At 51.2% G+C, this 12,582-nt stretch overlaps 1 protein-coding gene across 4 annotated transcripts in view; it reads right to left on the bottom strand.

Annotated features, from left to right (window-relative positions):
* Positions 1-331: 331 nt before the first annotated feature.
* Positions 332-12,582, bottom strand: part of CAPN3 (calpain 3) — a 52,251-nt gene continuing 40,000 nt past the window's right edge. Inside the window, exons 11-24 of one of the 4 annotated variants that reach the window (XM_082388756.1) lie at positions 11,710-11,879; positions 11,357-11,368; positions 10,502-10,710; positions 9,708-9,744; positions 7,925-7,942; positions 4,476-4,589; positions 3,418-3,495; positions 2,979-3,036; positions 2,816-2,880; positions 2,267-2,335; positions 2,099-2,177; positions 1,761-1,877; positions 1,376-1,434; positions 332-966 (exon numbers count right to left, since the gene is read on the bottom strand). In XM_082388756.1, the coding sequence (XP_082244882.1) occupies positions 940-966; positions 1,376-1,434; positions 1,761-1,877; positions 2,099-2,177; positions 2,267-2,335; positions 2,816-2,880; positions 2,979-3,036; positions 3,418-3,495; positions 4,476-4,589; positions 7,925-7,942; positions 9,708-9,744; positions 10,502-10,710; positions 11,357-11,368; positions 11,710-11,879 (1,112 nt within the window). In that variant the 3' untranslated portion in view covers positions 332-939. The remainder of the gene's footprint in view (positions 967-1,375; positions 1,435-1,760; positions 1,878-2,098; positions 2,178-2,266; positions 2,336-2,815; positions 2,881-2,978; positions 3,037-3,417; positions 3,496-4,475; positions 4,590-7,924; positions 7,943-9,707; positions 9,745-10,501; positions 10,711-11,356; positions 11,369-11,709; positions 11,880-12,582) is intronic. The other 3 variants (XM_082388758.1, XM_082388757.1, XM_082388759.1) reach the window with 3 other exon arrangements.

Genomic DNA, 12,582 nt, shown 5'->3' with positions numbered 1-12,582 from the left:
AGGAACTAGGATTAAAAACTTTATCTCTGCTCCATTACACTTAGGTAACTGGCCCCTCTGGTTATAGGTGACCCATTTTGTCTTGATCTAGACACCAACAGCTATTCCCCTTCCTTTCCTCATGTATCTTGGAAAGTATTTGAGTGATTCCTGTGCTCAAGAAATAGCAAAAGGCATGATTAAAGTGGGGTTTAGGATTTATTTGTGTATGTGTGTATTTTCCATTGCTGTATTCTGAAACTACGGCTCTCTATACATGATGGGTAAGATTGGAGCTACTTATCCCTGCTATGGCTGACATCTAAATGTGAGAAAACAAAACACGATCAAGCCAGCTATACAGGTGCCTTTATTTAGATCAACTTTTTTCAAAATGCAACCAAACTTATGAGTCAGATAACCCGAAGTGTCCAACCCTCTTCCACTGAGCTAGTTTACTCTGGAGCAGGCCCATCCTGAAACAGTCAGGCAGAACCAAATGCTCATTGGGCTGCTGTCCCATGAGTGGGAGAATATAAAGGTGATAGAGGGCTCTAGCACCAGGAAGTGTTGAGTGCCACTGGCAAATGCTTCTGCGAACAGCCGAGGGCAAGCTAAAGGGAGTATTTGCTTCAGAGCTGAGGCCACTCAGACTCCAAGCAAAGCTGTCACTGGGCCGTGGCTAGCTGAGGCAGACAGAGACACTTGCCTCCATGTGGCACAGGGACAGAGTTGTTCTCCCTTCCCCATTCCTTAACTAAAGGGTGAGGCTGGGCATGACAGATGGACAGATACCCTGAGGCTGAGAAGGAAGTGAGTAGAGGAGGAACAAGACCGATGAGGTGCCTGGAGGTCTGGGGGTGCAGCTACTGTGTCCTTTGAGGTAAGTGGCTCTAGCTCTGTTGGGTGAAATTGAAATCCTGAGTGATCCTGCATGGCCTTGGATGGGGCCAGCTTGGTTCAGGCATACATGGTGAGCTGCAGCCACTGAAAGAGGAAGTCCCAAGATCAGAATGCAAACAAGCAAAGAGAGCCCAGCCCTAGGGATCTAACAGGGTAGAGGAAAGGGACAGCCCCAGCATGCCAGACACTGGGAAGATTTTCTGAGAAGCAGCGGTTTACTGCATCCTTCCCACAGATCTCTCCTAGAAGGTACATATTTTCCAGCATAAAGTCATTGTAGAACTGAGGACTCTTCGGAGCCTTCCCCCAGTACACATTCCCTATGAGCCACATCCTGCTGAGCCGTGAGCTCCCCTTTATGCTCCTTTCCCGTCCCATCCCTCCACCACCGTTGGGAAGTGAGGAGCACATAGTGTGTCCAGTCTTCCTCATGGATTCCTCTACCTCGAGTTTTAAGGTACAGGGGGATTGTACTGCTTCTATTAGGCTTTACCTCTAGAACGTTGAGTTTGATGATACCGTCACCATCCTTGTCAAATGCATTAAAAGCTCCTGTGTGGAAGAACGCACAGGCCAGAGGCCAGTTAAAGGCTCAGTCCGCCTCCACTGCTCTACCTTTTCTTAACAGGACCATGTGCTCAGTGCTGCTCTTCAGCACAAAAATCTACCAGGCAAAGTACCACCAGTAACCCTCCCTTTGCCATCCCATTCTGAGCCTAAAGAGGGCCTTCACCTTTGTTCAATCTGAATAGAGTAGATTGGGATTTGTCCAAGGTCATACAGTAGGTCAGTTAGTGGAGATTCCCGCCACCACAGCTGTCGCTGCAGGAGAAGGGGCAGGAGGGGCAAAGAGAGCAAAAGGGTAGCTCTCCACTTACTGAACATGCCCTCCAGCCTGACGAAGCAGCAGATGAAACTGTCGAAGTCGATGTTCATGTACTTGTCTGCATAGCGCATGGTGATGATGTCGTAGAGCTGGTTGTTGAGGTGGAAGCCTGTTGGGGAGAGCACAGGAGAGGTGGAGGTAGGCTTGGAGTCCTCAGGCCTGCTTGCTATCTCCCCTGCCTCCTGGTCACTCTGTGGCCTGGGAGAGGAAAACGAGAAGCCCTTTCTCATTCCTTTCTCCAGTAGGGCCCAAGCGGCCCCATCCTCCCCTCCCATTCCTGCTCCCACCGGCTCCAGTCCGCATCCTGGCCACCCCCTTTCTTCCCCACACCTGCGTCATTGACTGCATTTCGCATCTCGTAGCTGTTGATGGTGCCGGATTGGTCTGTGTCATAGTGCTTGAAAATTTTCTGGCAATAGAAAATTTGAGGACAGAGGTCCCACACTGAATCTCTGAATCAGTCCCTTCCTCACTCCCACCTTCGTTCTCTCATCCCACCTGCCAGGCCTTAATCTTCTTCCAGAGGTGATGGAACTCTTGCAGGTTCAGTCTCCCAGAGCCGTCTGTCTGGAGCAAGGAAGTCAGGGCTACAGGGCACATAGCAAAATCCCCCTGGATTGGGAGAGGGCTTTCTAGGGGGCTGTGCAGGGAAGGTAGCCCCATAGGAGAGCTTTGCCCAGGATATCTGCCCTGTCCTGGTATTTAACACCCGCCTCTATGCTTCCTGAGTCAAAATTAATGCCTGCTCTATAACCCAGGGAACCTTTCTCCTAAGGACCACTTTCGTTAGGCAGGGCCCCAGGCAGAATCCCAGGCCTGAGGTTAAGAGCAGGAGCCAATGTTCTTCCCAACTGTACCTCCTCCAACAGCCCCTTTCAGACCAGCAGCCAGGAAGTTCTAACTCAGGGCCTCCTTAAATCTTTCCTCGGGCATGAATTTGAGCCCCTCTGCTTGACTGGGTCCCCCCCCCCTCATTGTTGCCCTAGCCCCCAGAGGCTGCACAGGGGCTGATGACAGAGGCTTGGGAAGGGGTGGCAGGAAGGATACGTCCATGAGAGCAATCATGCTACGGCAGGACTCCAGCGTGAAGCCTTGTGTCTTCAGGTCTTTATCTGGGAGGTGTGGAGAAGAGTGAGGAGCTGCTTTCAGATAACCAGACACACACTGCCCCCACCACCCACCTGTTTCTCACAGAGTTTGAGCCACTCACGTTTGTTCACAACTCTGTTAAGGATATTCTTGAGCTCATCTGCACAGACCTCCATGTCCTGAGGAGGAAGGGAGAAGAGAGTCATGGTTCAAGAGTACAGCAACTGATGGAACATAGGCTTTGCAAAACAAATCCCAGCTGTCCATGGTTGTAAAGTCCCTGTCAGGGCTATTCTGTCATGGGGAAGCTGGGGCTTTTCTGAGGAAGACACACCGCAGCCTCAGCTGTCCAGACTGCAGTGGGCAGCTCAGAGCCACCCAGTGGGTGTGTTGGTCAAAAACTCAAGGACTTCACTTGTGGATTTCTGCGCTACACTCATCTACCCTGTTTCCACCAAAAGCCAAAATGACCTCTACTGAACCATAATGAAATAACTGGCAAATTGAGCAATTAATCAAGGAAAGGAGTGTCTGTGGGAGTCGGGGTTGGAGGTACTCACATTGCCTGCTATCTGCCTGAAAATGTTCCGGAATCGCTGCTGTTCCTCACTTTCCTGGTCAGCGTTGCTGGGCTCTGACTATGGAAGCGCAAAGGAAAACTGGTTGGTGAGGACCAGGGAGATGGACAGACCCGAGAGGAAAGTTCCTTCTGGACTGAAGGAGCCAGGTGCCTAAAACAGCCCTAGGTGGCAGCAGGAGCTGGGTGCAGGGCAAATGCTCTTCTTTCTCAGTTGAACCTGGTGATCTGGAGTGAGAATCGTCTAGGCCCAAGTGACCCTTCACTCCATACCCCCGCAGCTCAGACATTCTAACCAGAGGAGGTATATTAGCTTTGCAATCATGTAGACAGCCCTCTTGGTCCTCTCCCCCCATCCCCACCAGCTAGAGCCCTCTCCACTGTTTTGAGCCTGACCATCCCAACCAAACCAGCCCCAGCATGACAGAGGGGGCCAGACCAATCTGATACCTCCAGCTGCCTCTGTCATCAAGGCCAAATCTTCAGAGGACCCTCCTCCCCTCCCCACTCCGTTGCATGGGCACTACAGGATAGAGATAGCCCTGGATTTATCTGTGGACTTTTGCCTCTTAGTCTAACCTCCTATAAGCTTTATATGACCACCTCTCCCCACTCTAACACCGTCCCCTGAGCTCTGGAGGACTCCATTTCTGGTGTCATCCCCCTTTTCCACTACTATTCTTTATCCTCCCCATTGTTAATGACACCAGGAAACAGGAGTTGTTCCATCTCAAGCTGCTTCTGTCTTAGGCTTTGCATCCCTCTTTCTTTCCTGGCTGGATGGGCCCCAGCGGGGAGGCTCAGCCTGTCCTTCCCAGGCCTAGGACCAGCTTGGTGTGGCAGCCAACCCCAAGACATTCACCCAAGCAGCATCCCAAATTTTAGGAGAACTTGATGAGAGAAAAGGTCAGTGGGACAAACCCAAACCTCTAGATGTTAAAGGGACACCCCACCCCTGTGGCCCCTCCAACCCCCATGCACCCCAAGAGGATAGACCTCAGTTGTGTGCTGGCTACCCCATTCATGCACATGCTCAGACACCTGTGGGGATTTCGCTTGCTTATCAGGGCTTGTTTTATCTTTGCCCTCCTCTGATTCCTGGTCCACACCCAGCTCCTTGTTGCTGTTTGCTCTGTCTGAAACGAAGATGATAGGCTGGAGAGAGGAGGGAAGTGGGGAGGGGGCAGGAAGGAAATGATGATTACTGGCTGAGTGGGCACAAGGAGGCAACCTCCCTCCTGGACCAGCTTTGTCCAGTGAAGAGGGAAAGAGCAGAGTCGGGAGTTCCTGAACCTCGGTTCAACCTCCATCTCTGCCACTAACAAGCTGTGTGACTTGGGGAAGGATGCTAAGTCTCTCTGGACTTCAGTTCCTTATCTCCTCGTGGTTGAACTATGAGGATTAGGCAAGGTAGTTAGTACACGTGAAAATGCTAAGAATGCTAAAAGCAGCATGATCTAGTGCAGTGATTTTCAAGTATTTTCTAGATTTTTTTTTTCAAATGGAAACCCTGTTCAAATTAAATTTCCCCAGAAGTCATTAAAAACAGAGCTTCTCTGCTTAATGAAGAAGCTCTTTTCCCTCAGCATCCCCACCTCACCATGGCAGCTACTGAGGCAACTCCAAGGAACCTCTAGGACTCGGCAGAGGACACATTGAAAAAAGGGCTCTGATTAATGGCATGGTCAGTGAGTGAGGTCAGAACACTTGGCTGGCGTCCCGGCCGTACCCCTCACATCTGAGAAATATCCTCTGGACTCGGTTTACTCATCCATTAATGGGGATGATAAAACCTGCTTTGCCTTTCTCATTGGGCTCTTAAGGGGATCACATGGGATACTGAATGTAAAATTGTATTGCAAAAACATTTAAGATGCTACACAAATATAAGGGGTATTTGCCAGACATGCTCATGCAAGTGAGGAGGATATAAAAGGGTGGAGAGCAGCTGCCATGCTGTGCCAGTGCTGGTTGGTGTATACATCCCACAGGGAAAGCCAGAGGAGAAAGGCTAGGCTGGTGGCTGCAGGGCAGAGGGCAAGGGGGCAATCAGAGTCACTCAGAGCAGAAATGGAACCTGACCGCTCTCTGAGTCCCCATTTGCCTTTCCATACTGTTCGTCTGGGACAGCACAAATGGACAGACCTATGGGAAGAGCTTCCCAGGCTTTGGCTCCCAGCAGGCCCCAAATACCTTGGCTTGTTCTGCCTTCCAAGCAAAGGGTCTTGTTCAAGTGACCGATGCTTGTAGGGAATCCCAGAGCAAGTGGGGCTCACAGTCTGAGGCGGGGATGTGTGCCCATGGACATGGTGTGGCCATGGGGCACCCCTGCCAGGCACACATCTTGGGGCCCAAGTGTGGGTCTGGGCAACACAGGCAACGGAGTGTAAGGGGCCTGCACCAGAGAGCTGAGGGCAAGAAACATGGGTTTTGGAGCAGACAAATATGACTTCCACTTCCATTCGTTGTGTGTCCTTCGGCAAGTACTTCTGAGTCTTTATCCTCATCTATAAAAGGGGAATCGTAACAGCACCTACCTTGTAGATACTGTTGTAATGAAAACAATGTATATTTTACCCCCAGCACAGTGCCTTAATATGTAGTGTTAGGTGCTTAGGTGCTTGATGAATCTCAGCTCTGGTCTGCATCAGCACCAGTGCTTGGAGGACCCCTGTGATGGATCCTTCCAGACACTGTCAGGAACACTAACACCAAACCTTGTCTGATAGCCTATGGCTACTGCTCCGTGGGCTTGAGGATGCCCAAAGGTCAGTCATTTCTGGATGGCACTCTGGGTGGTCAAACCAGAATTCTAAAAGGGGCACCGTTATTGTAGGCACTACCACCCTGAAGACGATGGGGAAGTTATGGGGTGAATGGAGCAAGGATGGGGTTGATTACAGCTGTAATCTCGAGTTCCAAAACCACACAAGGGAAACAGTGACCTTGGTCTCAGATGGAAGCTTTCATCTGAGGCCCCTGAGGTGCTCTTAGCACACATGGTCACCTTTAGTGATGGTGTCCTTACAGCAAAGTGGTCTTAACCAGGACACCCAGGAGGGACTATTCCTTAAGACCCCAGGAGGGGAAGCTGCCCAGGTAGCTCTCCTCATTTCTCCCCTTTAAACCAGTCACGTTGAGCAGCCCCTCTGGGGCTGTGCCAGTGAAGCTTCTCTTCCCTTTTCCCCTTTGCTGTCTGGACACGCACAGCAAGCAGAGTCCATCAGGGCCCATGACAGTGACAGAGAGGTCACTGTCTAGGAGGGGATTTGCAACAGGCTTCACCTGGAACAAGAGCCCTGGCAGTGACAGCCCCTCGGGCGTCCTCACCACCCCTTCCGCAGAAAGCTAAGAAAAAAGGAGGAGTGGGGAGCAGGCAGGGAAATAGAGGAGGGAGAAGGAGCCGTCCTGTCTGCAGAGCAGGCAGCTGGCGTCCCAAGGCCCTCACTCTCCATGGAAATCCTCACACAACTCTCTCACTGTCCCTTGAGGAACAGAACCCATTGCCATTACCCGCAAGAATCAAGCCTTGCTTAGCTTAGCCAAACCGATTTCTGAGAAAGAAGAGGTGCTCCTTCTGGTTTTTGCAGGACCCCCATGTCAGGCCCATTTTCACTGGAGGGCCATCCTCTCCCTCCCTCTTATGAGCGGGCAATATAACGTGGTGGTTCAGAACACAGACTGCAGAGCCAGACCTCCTGGTTCCAAGGGCTGGCTCTGCCACTTACTGGCTGTGTGGTCTTGGGCAAGTTAGTCAATCTGCCTGTACCTTTTCTTCCTTTGAAAATGGAGATAATAGTAGTACAGGCATACCTTGTTTTATTGTGCTTTGCAAATACTGCACTTTTTACAAATGGAAGGTTTGTGGCAACCCTGCGTTGAGCAAGTCTATCGGTGCCATTTTCCCAACAGCATTTGCTCACTTTGTGTCTCTGTGTCGTTTTGGTAATTCTTGCGATATTTCAAACTTTTTCATTATTATGTTATTTGTTATGGTGGTCTGCAGTCAGTGATCTTTGATGTTACTACTGTGACTTGCTGAAGGCTCAGATGATGATTAGCATTTTTTAGCAATAAAGTATTTTTAATTAAGGTATGTACTTTTTTTTTTAGTTTTAAAGACTACAGTATAGCGTACACATAACTTTTATATGCACTGGGAAACCAAAAAATTCGTGTGACTTGCTCTATTCCGATACTCGCTTTATTGTGCTGGTCTGGAACTGAACCTGCAATATCTCTGAGGTCTGCCTGTACCAATCTGATAGAGTTGCTGTGAGGGTTGAGAGAATCCATGGAAAACACCTAGAAGAGTGCCTGGCACGTAGCCTCTGCTCGGCAAGCGTTAGCTATCGTTGCTGTGTACCCACAGATGCCACAGGAGCTCAGGGAAGGAGGTGGAGGGCTGGGGGGAGGGGCAAGTCCAGTGCACGCATGCTCATGCACACACACACGCCGTGTTTTCTGCCCACTCACCCTCTTACACCCACCTTGGGTTTTTTCTTCTTCTGCACAAGGAAAGGAAATAATAAATGCAGAATAAGTGAAAAGCAAGTTCCCAGAAAACCCAGTGGCTTTTGGCTTCCCTGTGACCTGGTCCTCAGTGTGGGGTGAGGTTCCAGGGTCCAGAAATCCAGGTCACATGGAGCCAAATGGGACTGAAGGGTGAAAGGAGAAGAGAATTCTCCAGGCTCAGAGACTGGCGGCTGCTAGGGCTTTGCTTCTATGGTCCACTCTGCTATTGGACATGGCCAAGGAAGGGGATCTTCTGGCAGATGTTTTGTATTTTTTAATGAAGTTGGTGACTAAAACACCAAAAAAAGTGGCTCACCCAAACTGGCCTGAAAATGAATTTTATTTGACTTACAGAGTTTTGGGTTTTGTTTTTTTGGTAAAATTAGACGGTCTGGCAGGCTGCACGGGCCTGTGACCCCCTGTGACAGCAATCCAGGGAGCTGGGAGCAGCAGCTCTCTGCACCCTCCAGATTGCTGCAGACACCACCACACCAGTTGCCTCTCCAACACTGAAACCAAGGGGCAGCTGAGAACTACAGGCAAATACACCAGTGTAGGGACACCAAAACCCCCATGCCTGCCTGCTCCACTCAGGTAGGTGACATGCCAGTCCCCGTAAGCTTTTGAGTTTGCAACGTCTGATAAATACACTGATTACTGACATTCAAAAGATGAGACTAGCACCAAATGCACTTAATACTAAAAGCAACGTCTGTGATAATTCAGAAGGCACTTGGAGATCTGCCACTAGCACAGGGTCAGGATTAGAACCATGAGTGTCACTACCCAGAAGACAACTCAGTGGGGAATTTGCTGTCCTCTTATTGGCCCAGGACACACCCACAGAACACAAGGGACAATTTATTAGCCAGAGCCCAAAGTCCAAGGCAGTCACAAGACTGCTCAACACAAGGAAACCCCAACACACACCAGCTCTGTGCATCTAACCCTGGGCCTCCCACCCTGGGGGACAGGCCTCGGCATGGGATGGGGGAGAAAGCCTGAGTCTGGGCTCAGAGAATCTGGATGTGAGCTCCAGCCTTGCCATTTACAAGCTCTGTGAATTCAAGGGAGCCATTTAACCCCACTGAGCCTCTGCTTCCTTACTTGAAAATCAGGGAGAATGACCTTATTATTACATGTCAGAAACCTTGCAAGGATCAAGTGAGATGACACATGTGAGAAGTACCTTGTAAGATGTAAAACACGTGAACAATAATCACCGTTTAAGGGCCCGTGCTTTGCCAGACCCTTCATGTACATGATCTCATTGATTCAAAGCTCACAAAAGCCTTGCAAGGCACATATTACCATCCCTATTTTACAGAGTAGGAAACTGAGCCAGAGGAGTTACATAACTTGTCTAGGTCACAGAGCTGGCAGGTGGAGGACCCGGGTTTTGACGCTGACTCCAGAGCCAGTGTAGGGCTGGTTTTTTCCTATGTGAGATTCTAACTCAGAATCCAGAGCTGGCTGCTGCTGTTGTCATCCCTTCCTGTGGCCTTGATCCCTCCCCCTAACTGTTCAAACTGCTTCTCCTTCTAGGACTCTCTTCTGTCCTTCTAGCCCCTGGACTAACTAAATATCCCCAGGACATAAGTCCCACGACTTCAGGCCATGCCACACAGAAATTGCAGTAACACGGAGTAATTGCTCTGCACACCCCAGACTCCCACGTCCCTCTGCTGATAGCCACTCTCCCCTCCATCACCCGCCTGTGCCCTGGGCCTTCTCACACGTAAGAGCCAAACCACTTACCACTGGCCGATCCACGGAGATTGTATTCTCAACTTCCCTGTGAGGAACACAAACATGAGGGTATCTCAGTGTCACCAGGAGTAAGTAGGAAGCACAGAGGGGATTTGCTCAGGTCGCCTGGCTTCTCAGAGTCAAGTTGGCACTGTCCTCAAGAGAACCCCAGGAACTAACATCCTCCACCACAGGTATCATTCCCTGCAGCCAAGTGCAGACACAGGGCTTCCTGTTGGCTTTGTCCAGATTTCCCCAAATGCATTACCCAGCCACCTATCCATGGACCTTGTGCTTCTTTTAGGGACAGAGGTCAAAGTGGCAGGACCTATGAACTCATCTCTGATGACCAAGAGGGCAGGATGTGGCCTTGCTGGCCTCCCTGGTCATCCTAATCCTAAAAGTTCAATCACCCCCAACTGCTCCTACCCCTCTTCCCACTTTATTTTTTCTCCTTATCACTTATCTAAATCTAATATACTCTATACTTTTTCCTGTACATTGTCGTCTCATGCTAGAGTGTTAAGCTCCATGAGGGCAGGGATTTCCTTCTGTTTAATTCACTGCTCTATCCTCAGTGCCTAGAGGAAGAGTGCCTGGGACATAGCAGGTGCTCGATAACTATCTGTGGGATGGATGGATGTAGGGGAGAAGTGGCCAGTGGCTTGGGAACAGGGGAAGAGGTACAGCCTGGTCAGCATATCCCAGGACTCCTGGAGGAGACCTGTCCAGCTGCCTCACACCTCTAATCTCTGGAATGGGCCATGTGGGCTCTTAGGGGGAAAAGCCAGGCTGGGACTCACTCAGAGAGGTTCCTCTTTTCAGAGAAGACCCGGAGGATGAATTCTCCCTCCTGGTGGGGCTCGTAGGTGGAGGGCACAATGACGTACTCGCTGGGAGGCAGGCGGAAGCGCTCAGACACCTCCCGCATGTTGATGTAGGTTTTGCTCCTGGCCTTGGAGGCGTTGTACAGGAAGAAGTCCTTCTGCAGGTGCTGCTTGTTCCCGTGCATCTGAGGGAGAGAAGAGCCCAAGGGGCCTGAGCCCCTCGGGAGGGACGCCCTGCCCTGCTCACAGCCCTCCTCCAGGGAGTCCTCCTTGCCGATTCCCTGGTCACCCGTTGCACAGTCATGACCTACCGACTTCTGACTCCTAAGGCCTCGAGTAGTTCAACATCCCTGGAGCGCCCTACTCCATATCCCCTTCCTTTTCTGTTGTGATCCAGAAGTGAGTGCCAACTCTGGCATCCCCCACTCAGGGCCACTTACCACAACTGCCGCTGCTCAGCTCCAGATCACCTCCAGGCTGGGGAAGGACCCCAGGGAGGCAGGGGGAGCTGTGGCTGGGGTCTGAGGGAGGCGATCCCTCCACCCCAAAGAGGGCAGTCAGCCTCAGAATGTGTCTGTGTGACTCTGTGTGTGAGTGTGAGCGAGTGTGTGCGTGTGCGAGTGTGCGACGGTCTCTGGCGGGAGGGGTGAAAGGGCACATGGTAGGGGCGGTGGTCAGGAGGCCCTGGCTCTGGAGCTGAGTAATGAGGGCAAGGCCCTCTCCTATCGTATTCCTGCCCACAAACCCCACAGGAGGCTCCCCGATGTGCCACAGGTGGACACAGGCCCCCGGGTAACGCTGCACGCACTGCTGGCTGCTCCACTTCTATACCTCTTTGGGAACCTTGGGGAGAAACAGAAAAGGAAGGTGCTCAGATTCTGTGATTTCAGATCTGAATGGGGATGGAAAGCTTGCCAAAAGGGCATGCTAGCAATCATAGAGCAAATGCAGGGGTCTGACTCCCCGTGTACCTACCTGGATAGCCCTGGCCCCGCCTCCACCTCCCCTAGACGGGGTTTTTTTTCCACTTGTTACAAACTTCTAAGAGGTTCTGACACAAGTGGGCCCGATATCAGGAGTTTGGGGGGGTCATGGGTATTGGGGAAGCCGGGGGACCCCTCGGGAAGCCCCCTGAAAGCCTCCTCCCTGAAAAGGTGGTCTGAAGCTGGTCAGGGACGGCGCACCTCGTAGATGGCGAAGCCGATGGTGAAGAGGTTGGCCCCCAGCTTCCGGTCCTTCCGCCGGTTCTTCTGCATCAGGGCCACCAGGAAGCTGCAGATCACCTCGGAGTCGTCAGGGTCGTCGTCCTCCTCCAGGAGCTTCAGACGGTACTGAGGGTTGGTCCAGAAAGTGTCTGTGCCCCGCGGAAAGGAATTGTACATTCAGAGCTGCCTCTCAGAGACAAGGCAGGACGGGAGATGAGACAGAGGGAACCTATTTATCTCTATCCCCCCACACCTAGGTGCTCAAATATGTACGGAAAAAAAATGATCCAGGCATTTGTCTAATTATTTGGTGTGTGTGGGGGGGTGGCCTTTACACCTGTATACAGATGGAGCTGCGCTGATGCCTGTGTGGCTCCTCCTTCCTCTCTGAACTTCCATTCTCTGTCTTTGCTGATGGTTTCACCTTCCTCACCTGCCTCGTCAGTGTTGTTGGTCCCTGGGATTTGGTCCTGGGCCTCTTCTCTCACCCCATCATTCTACCTCCCTAGGCTGTCTTATCAACTCCCACTTTCTAACTGCTCGCTGCATGCTGGTGACGCTTGAGCTGCAGATCCCAGCCTCAGTCTCTCTTTTGACTCTCTCCCTTTGTCCCTTTTATCTTTCTTTTTCTCTTCCTCCCTCCCTTCATCCCTTCTTCCCTCCTTCCCTCCTTTCCTTCCTCTCTTCTTTCCATCCTTTCTTCCTTCCTTCCACAAATCTATATTGAGTCCCTATCGTAGAGTCAAGTACCATTCTTATCTGTGCATCCAGTTCTCTATCACACATCTTCACCTGGATATTTACAGGTGCCTCAGACTTCCCATGTCCCAAAGTAAACTCCCCTCCCTCCCC

The sequence above is a fragment of the Balaenoptera borealis genome, assembly GCF_965194805.1.
Source record: "Balaenoptera borealis genome assembly, chromosome: 3".
Classification (NCBI taxonomy): Eukaryota; Metazoa; Chordata; class Mammalia; order Artiodactyla; family Balaenopteridae; genus Balaenoptera; species Balaenoptera borealis.
This window is presented reverse-complemented; position numbering and strand designations above follow the sequence as displayed.